At 40.4% G+C, this 9,022-nt stretch overlaps 1 protein-coding gene across 1 annotated transcript in view; it reads right to left on the bottom strand.

The window, feature by feature from the left end:
• The window catches only part of LOC126396254 (sterile alpha motif domain-containing protein 3-like), a 7,296-nt gene extending 6,222 nt beyond the window's left edge, over positions 1 to 1,074 (bottom strand). Inside the window, exon 1 of the mRNA XM_050054192.1 lies at positions 883 to 1,074. Coding sequence (XP_049910149.1) covers positions 883 to 967 — 85 coding nt within the window. The 5' untranslated portion in view covers positions 968 to 1,074. The remainder of the gene's footprint in view (positions 1 to 882) is intronic.
• Positions 1,075 to 9,022: the final 7,948 nt, after the last annotated feature.

The following is a 9,022-nucleotide window of genomic DNA, read 5'->3' as shown; positions in this document are numbered from 1 at the left end:
TAACTAACTAACTGATTGACTAACATAAACAACTGAAAATTGAAAAAAAATGAGCTTGCACCGTTAGCTCCGGAAAGGGAAAGCATGAGGGAAAGCGGCTGACCGGAAGTCACGCACAAAAAAACAGAAGTTGATCACTATTTACTTCCGTGTTTGAAAATAAGGTGGATACAGTAGCAGCAGAACAGACAGCAGAGTGGAGCACCGCAACAGTAAACTGCAACAGAGGCTAACTGAAGCTATCCAAGGCACAGAGGCTCAGCGGGCAGAGCCATATAATCGCTCTGTCAGCGGGCATGGCAGAGGTGATCTCCCTCACAACATAATCTTACAGCGTCCATAATAACTTACTGCAGAAATTGAAGCCTGGAGCCATCTTGTAATTAACGTTAGTTCTTGCGGTGAAAACCGAGTGGGGAAGGGGAAAAAAACCGAGTTGAGACCCGCGAAAAAAAAAAAGGAAAAAGAGAAAAAAACAGCTCGACCATTACTAAAGAGGTATAAATTTGGACCCTAAAGGTACATTTTAGTCTACCGTGATATTAAATTACCGCGCAATGATATCAGCAAATTTTAGCTAATGTTAACGTCAGCTACCTAAGTTAACATTTAGCATTAATAAAACAAGTTCCATCCAACAACACAACCCCCCATGGATTAAACTTAACGTTACAAAGCACAAAAGATGTCTCAACAACCATTTGGTCATGGTGACCTTTTATACTGAAGCTGAATGTCCGAGTTTTTCCGAGCTAGCATCATGTTGACTAGCATGCTAGCTGAAGATTTAGTCACTGTTTTTTTCAGTTTCGTCGAAAGGCTGCTTCGAACATATAAAGCTCTATATATCTTCAACTTCAGTTCATTTTGAAATGAACTTACCTCTAAATCTCTGGGCTTCTTCATTCGTCAAATTTATCCCAGCCTCCTCCAGCTTCAGGAGAAGTTCTTCCGTCGACCACTCCATCTCCGCCTCGACTCGACAGCAGCCAAGTGCTGACTGTTCGGAGGAGCGGTTGATGCGCGTACATGTGCCGTTGCGTCATGAACGCGCATGTATCAGGGGTCATGATCCTTTTTCATGAGAGCTTATGTGTTTAGTGTTTGACATAATTTGTATATTTATTATTTAAATAAAGTAAAAAAAAAAAAAGATCCTTTTTCATCATCAGCGTTATCTCCAGGATAATTTTTAAAACTATTTTATATCATAGTCTTAGCTCAGTTGATCTTAAATATTAGTGATGTGTGATTCCACTGATTTTCTTTCTGATCCAGGTATAAATAAAACCAAATTAAGGTGACATAGCTCAAACCAATATGATACCAAGCAAACCATACCAAAGCAAATTTGTTAAGATAATAGAAATAGTTGTAATTAAATATTTCTAGATCATTTGTGATTTGCAATATTATGTCTATTGCTTCTTATAACACTGTGACCCAGGCATGGCCAAACCAAGGCCTGTGGGCCGTACGGCACGTTGGGCTTTTTAATCCAGCCCATCCAATACTGGAACAAAATTATCCAACAATTAGCAAAGACCACAAACTTTGATGCACTGGCAAAAAGAGTGACCAACAACACTGCTCTCACTGAAATCGAATGTAATCATTTACTTTAAGGTAATGGCTTTTACATTTGTATTGTACTTTTTAAATTTGTATCACATCATAAAGCTCATTGTGGCCCCTGAGTTTGCCCACCCTTGGTGTAAATGAACAAAATTTCTCATATTCTAATGCAAAAACCTCCTCCGATTTTCCCTCTATTCATCCACTGACAGCCTCACATTGTCATTGTACCCCTGTTTGTGGAAAAAATGGTACAGATGTGGACCCTTGATCATTTTGGAAATTAAATGTACCCTTTTAACCCCAAAATGGTACATGGTACTTACTAAGTACCATGTGGATCAACTCAGAACCTGTGAGGGTACATCACCAGCAGTTGTACCTTAGAGAACAAAAGTGCACCTCAGTTGTACCTTATTTTCTGACAGTGTACCATTTTCTCCTGTTTGGGGTGTTTGGTAAAGCCCCAAGACAATCTGCTGGCTTGCACTTTCTCAAGGTTGGTGAAAGCTTTGCAATGGTTTCCACATTGATCTGGGAGGCACACAAAATATGAATTACTTGTAGGTTACACACAGACACATATATGTATATAGACACATACAGTATATGCTTGGGATAATCACTGAGTTGTTTATCTCTGTGGAGTGAATTAAAGGTGGGGTTGGCAACTTAGGAGAAATGAGAAGGATTCTGAATATAAACAATAAAAAAATTGAACTCCTTTACCTGTGAAATTGTCAAATGCAACTTCAGCTGCTGGTCGGACTGCTGGAGGAGCTGTTGGTCGGACTGCTGGAGGAGCCGCTGGTCGGACAGCTGGAGGAGCCGCTGGTCGGACTGCTGGAAGAGCCGCTGGTCGGACTGCTGGAGGAACTGCTGCAAAAGAGCAGAGAAGGTGTGGTGTTAAGGAAATTATTTTTATACAATAAACAAAATTCTTGGCAAACCCATACATACCTAACACAGCTTTCCCACTAGAGTTGATGGTGATCATATTTCCTTCAGAAATTTTCCTCAAATGTTCCTGTGCCTTCTGATTAACTCTCATATTATGGTGATGAATATTGCTTCTCATCAGGAAGACATGACTGGCTGGAGACGCCATGTTCATGAAATAATTATTTTTCTGCATCCCTGAAAAAAACTGCTCTGCCGTCTGAGAATTTAGCCAGCCACGCAGTTCTGGAACCAGGCCAATCCTCCTCAGCACATCCTTCTCATCCTTTGTGTTGTTCTGGTGAAATGTATCAGACAGTGCATAATGCTCTGCTGATCACGTGACTGGATGACCATTAGTATCAGGATTGTCTTTCTTAATGTTCAACCAGGGCAAATGGATTTCAAGCTGTTCTTTTGCTGCCATTGATATGTTCTTTGGGGATGCCTCTGCAAGTCTTTCTTCGTTTGGACTGAATGGAAGTTCACTGGATCTCTCACATTGCAGTGGTTTACTAAGCCCCTTGCGAAGTCATAAACCACAACATTTGGAAAGTGTTTCCATGACAGAAGCATGTCAGCATAATCTCTCGGACTTTCTGCCCTGATGTTCAATTTCAATGAATACACTATCCCACATGAACACGTGGGATATGACTGCCCAACCACCTTTGAAAATGGAACATAACAAAAGCATAAGCACTGCTATGCATAAACTGTTGAGATATCAATCAAAACATAAAAAAAAAAAATCTGATTTTAGTAACTTTAACAGTACAAATCAAAAAGCCTTTACTCACCTGATGCACCCCAAACCTTTTCGAAGACCTTATCATAGGTGCTCCTTGTTTGCATTTCTGCCCTTAAGCGCAGAACAAGGTCCATTTTAGAGCCCTTCGTATCAAGCTTGCATTCTTTGCAGAGGTTCCGTACAGCGTCAACCTATGGAGATGTCCTCAATGAGAAATGTCGGTTTTGAAATACAGAAAAAAAAAACAAAAAAAAAACAGTAGTCACTGTATTAAACTGTTTGCCTTCAAATTCATGATTTCATTTGTTAGCCGCTCCTCTGTTATGTCAATGTCAGCCTGCTCTTTGCACGTCTGAGAAACATGTACTTTTTCATTTTCAGTGTTCATGACAACATGACTTGCCCTGGTTTGGGGCCCTATCCATGGTGCCCATTGATGGTAACTTGGCATTACATGGAAGGGATTGTCACAGTTACCTAGGGAAAAACATTATTAAGTACCTTTCATCTGAATGAAATTTACACTGCTCTCCCAAAGAATAGTGGACTTACTTTTCAAGAAGCCCCTACAGAGAATTTCTCTTTCTATTGAGCTCCAGAACTCCTCCATATCAACTTGTCCTTTAAAATCTGGTGGAGGTTCTTGTATGTCACTCACTGAAAAACAGATTATGACAGCTCTATGATCATCGCCATTCAAGCATAGAAAGTAATATTTGACCCAGGAGTGAAGTACTCCAGTCATCAGCAAATAACCAAGCAGGTATACAATGTACCTAGGATATAGGTAATTCCTACTTACCAGCCATACTGAAGACACCTTTTTTATGTAGATCCATGATGACAATAGGTGGATGATGGCCACAGTGCACACATGAGAAATCATATTGGTGTGATGTCAGTGCTTCAAAATGCAGGTATGCATGCAATATTGCGTCATGACTGGGATAGGATATGTCATTAGTTTCTCCCAGGCTATCCACTGTCCTCGCAACAGCAGTGTGGTTCTATGGGTGGGAGGGGGATAAGTGGAAAAAGTGGATAAAAGCATGAGCTAAATGACTAGATGTAAATGTAAATGACTGATGTTATATCAACTCCAGCAAAAATAAGCATTGCTCTATTCTACATAACATTATCTAAGCAATGTAGCTTTTTTGGAACATGTTTTTTTTGCTTCTGTTAACAAGTTAATACGTTCATTAATTCAAACATTTTGTAGATGTCTTTAAAATGAATTGATGAAATACCTGAATTGAATTGCACAGAAATATACAGAGATGGATGCTCATGACAATGTGGTCGTCAAAGTTATGCACTCCATCTTTCCACTCCTGATATCTGTAAAAGCTGCCACAAAGGCTGCAGCGTCTACAATGTGTGGAGACATCTGAGAAAGAAACAAACCGGAAAAGAGGCAAATAAGATGAAATCATAATCACTACTGTAGTCATACAATGTGAATATGCGGAATAGCTAGTTGTCTTAGGTAGTAGGACAAAAATGTAATGACATTGTTTCACACACACACACACACACACACAAAAAAATACAGATATACCATTCTACACGACAAGGATAGCAAACCCACCACCACCACCAGAGGTGGACTGGCCATCGGGAGTACCAGGAGTTTTCCCGGTGGGCCGCTGCGTCAGTGGGCCGGTACGGCCGGATTGAGGAAAAAACAAAAAACGACGACTTTCGGCGCAGTTGGGCTGGCCTTTAATATGATAACTAATGTTTACAGTTTCTGTAGTGTCTGGCTAATCAGCATTGGCCCACATGGGTGTGTCACACCCCTTTCTCCTCGGTCCTGGGGCTGTTGGCCAATCACAGCCGAAGGCCGAGGGCCTCGGTCCCTCCTCCCTCTGCATCTGTCAATCAATCAATCAATCATACACACATGCAAAAATGTAGAAGAAACGGAAAGGAGGAGCGGAGAAGTTGAGAGACGAAAAAAGGCAGGCACTACAGGCAGATGTTGCCAAGTGTCAAAAGTTGACACATTTATTTTCTGCTGCTGCATCTCAAGCAGGACCTTCAGCATCCGCAGCAGCACCTGCAGCTCTTGCGTCGGCATCTGCAGGAGGAGGACAACGTGACCGGGAGGGGGATGCTAGTCAGGTGAGGCAGCTGTAAGCTAATGTGATAACATTATTTGGCTAGCTTGTTAACTTTTAGCACAACGCTTGTAGCCTAGTTTGGCTGTCAAAACGTCATTATTGTGTAACGTTACTAGATAGCGCTCAGTGGCATTAGCCAACATCAGCATGGCTAAGTAACTAATAAAATAGCTGAACATCTGATCTAACATTATCTCTTGTGTATTTCCCTTAAGCTGGTAAGCTAAATGCTGCTCTGCTGTATACATCATAGATGGTGTTGCAGAGAAAAAGTGAGCTGCTGCAGAAATTGCTACTTCAGTAAGGTGAGGTTATGTTTATTATTATGTTATGATCATTATTAGTGTGACTTACATGTTCACCAGTCTTCACACTATTAAGCAACTATTGCAGACTAACTATTTTAACTAACATTAAAAATATTACATATTTGTTCTAATCAAGGCCCCAGGTTAAATGATGTGTCATTATCCCTTCAATAATGTTCACATGTATATTTTTTTGTCTCCCACATATATATGAACATATTTGTTCCACCACCAGCATCCGCCACCATCATCCACTGCCATCATCCACCGCCATCATCCACCACCAGCATCCACCGCCATCATCCACCGCCATCATCTGCCACCATCATCTGCCGCCAGCATTTGCCACCATCACTCGCCGCCCCGGCCCCTGAGTGGACCAGTCAGGTACTAAATTCCCGGGCCTCTTTTTTGCCCCAGTCCGCCCCTGCCCACCACCCTACTGACAAAAATAACAGTTGTCACGCACCTTGTACAATACCAGAGAACATGATGATCTTTGCTTTGTGGGTAATAAGAATGGGCTCAGACAGAGGAACATTCCCTGGGCACTCGGCACAGAATGTCTCGTATGGTATCAAGTGCCTGGGCAAGTCTTCTATTCTGTGTGGACCACAAACATCCCAAGGCAAAACAGCTGGGAGTTTTTTGTCTTCTGGGTGTAGTGCACAAGCCGATCAAGCAAATTGCCTTCAGGTGGATACAGGACATCTGATGTTTGCTCATCTTCATAAGAGTTGGCATCAACGGTGTCAGTGTCTAATGTATTTATTTCAGTTGTCTTTACTTTCTTAAATAGTTTGGGATAAGTTTGAAACAAATGCCATTTTGCTACAGCCTTGTGTAGACAGGAGGATTTAGGTTTACAACAAGCACAGTGCCAGGTGTTTAATATTTTGTTGTAGTGGACCATCACTCTGCCCAGCCGAGAGCTGAATGAGATTCGTGGCTCAAAGACTGATATATACACTTCTGATTGTTCTCCGAGACAAATCTCTTTACTTAAAGGGGAACCCTCTGTCTCTGACATTTGTTTGCGCTGTTGGCATGTTTTCATTGTCCCCTCACCAAACCATTTTGTATGCACCATCTCTCTTAGGACTTCTTCACTCAGCGTAATATCTGCTGTTGAAATAGGAGAGAAGACCAAAGACCTCAAATAGCAACACTGAAATCCAAGAAGTCCACTCCTTTGAGAGAATTCACTGGCACGTTTGCACTTATCCAGCTCACAGATGACAACATGGCTGTTTCCCCACGTGCGCTTCTGGACATGAATGGGGTGTCTAGGTCCAGTGGCAGTTTTTGCCATAGCAAAAATGCCCTTTTTGGCATCTATGCACATCGAGGGCAGACAGTTATGCTTATTGATGTCAGCAATTGCTGAAGAGTGTCGCCTTTTAATGTGCATTTTGAGGTTTTTTTTATTCAACCTCAGACTGCAAAAGCAGCATGTTGTTCTCTTTACTTTGGCATGCAATACCTTGGTAAGAGAGCAGCTGCTTTGTACTTTCGATGCTGAGTCTGTAGAGCTGGAGGCGCCAGTCGCTGGAGGAGGCGCACAGAAGCCAGTCGCTACAGGAGGCACATAGAAGCCAGTCGCTGGAGGAGGCACACAGAAGCCAGTCGCTGGAGGAGGTGTCCGGGCTGTGGATCCCATTGTCTCCTCACATTTTTTTTATATGGATCAAAAATTGTCCCTCCTTACAAAATTCTTTGGACAAAAGCAACAGTGAAAATTTGCACTTCTGGCACATCCTCTGTTGCACTTGTATATAGTAAAACCTGTAAAACAATGGAAAATGTTTAATTAGATCAACATTGAACTGTTTTTTTAAGAGGCCTGATTCAATACACAGCAGCTAATCTATAAACACAAGTAATGTATATAACAATATAACAATTGATCTTCACCCTGTGCTGCAAACAGAAATGCCTTATATAGTGCAGAACTGCTAGAATGAATTGATTAGTTATCAACTATTAAAATAATTCACAATTGCACATTATTTTTGTGTTTTTATGGTTTTGCCTGTCTTTTGTCTCTTCTTTGCTCTGTTCCTTGTCTGTTCTTTGTTTTTTGGCTTCCTCTGTTTCATATATGTTTTTATCTAACATTTCTATGTACAGGGACAACAGATGGAAATTAGCCTCTGGCTATAATCTGGCATATTTACTTCACTCTGTAAGGAAAGTACATTAATGAAGTACATTAATGTGTACTGTCCCTTAAAATGAAATAAAATAAAAATAAACTATTTTGATAATCGATTAAGTAAGTAAGTCAAAATTCTCTCATTCTAGCTTATTAAATGTGAATATTTTCTGGTTTCTTTATTCCTCTGCACAGTAGACAGAATATCTTTAGGTTGTGGACAATAAGGCATTTGAGGACATCACATTGAAACAGTGATTTTTTTAGGCCAAACTAGTAAGCAATTCATCAAGACATGTATTAGATTAATCAATAATTAAAATAATAAGTTGCAGCCCTACCAATACCAAATACATTTTTCACACCTTTTCAGTCCATTAGTTATTTGGAAACTAAAACATGATTTTTAGATGACATGGGTTTTGCATGCAACACATTCATATGTTTTATTAGCACACTTACCTGCATGTTTAACAATGCTGCTTTTATGGCCAAGTAGGTGGGCAACCATGCAGTGGTACTGGCCATTCTTGCAACAAAGAGGACACTCAAATGTATTTGGTGTCCTCTGTATAATTGAGGCTCTACAGCCTCTCTGAATACAGAGTTATGAGTCTGAGGAGAGGAAAGGAAAAAAAATGCAATATAAACAATTTTTCACTAGAAATCACTTTTGCTTTCATATGTTACAAACTCTGTAATGACCATACTGACTTAAATAATGTTAAGTAATATCTTATGGAGTCACTGCATTAAAGTTTTGGCACTGAAAGTAAAACTTTGCCATTAAACACACTGTATTGTATTGGCACTGAAAAATATTACACAGGCATTAACATATGTAAAAACATGAAGAAGCCAGCAACACCCCGTTCCTTTGTTTAAAACTTTTATTACCTCACTGGTAGGCTACAGGCGATCAAACACACAGACTGGTTTCGAACAGCGTCTTCCTCAGTGTGTGAATGACAGACAATGGGTAAGACATGCATAAATAACCTGCAACAATCTCACAGCTGCATGGCATTAGATAATTAACACAGAGCACCAAGCAGGATCCTGATTATCATAGAAAATCATCTCATAGAAGAGAAAAAGTTCACTACATGTATCAGTAGGCATCAAATAGACAAATATGAATAAAGTTAAAAATATCTAGAATATAAAG

The sequence above is a fragment of the Epinephelus moara genome, chromosome 10 (assembly GCF_006386435.1).
Source record: "Epinephelus moara isolate mb chromosome 10, YSFRI_EMoa_1.0, whole genome shotgun sequence".
In the NCBI taxonomy this organism is placed as follows: Eukaryota; Metazoa; Chordata; class Actinopteri; order Perciformes; family Serranidae; genus Epinephelus; species Epinephelus moara.
Note: the sequence above shows the minus strand (reverse complement) of the source record. Positions and strands in the feature narration are given on the sequence as shown.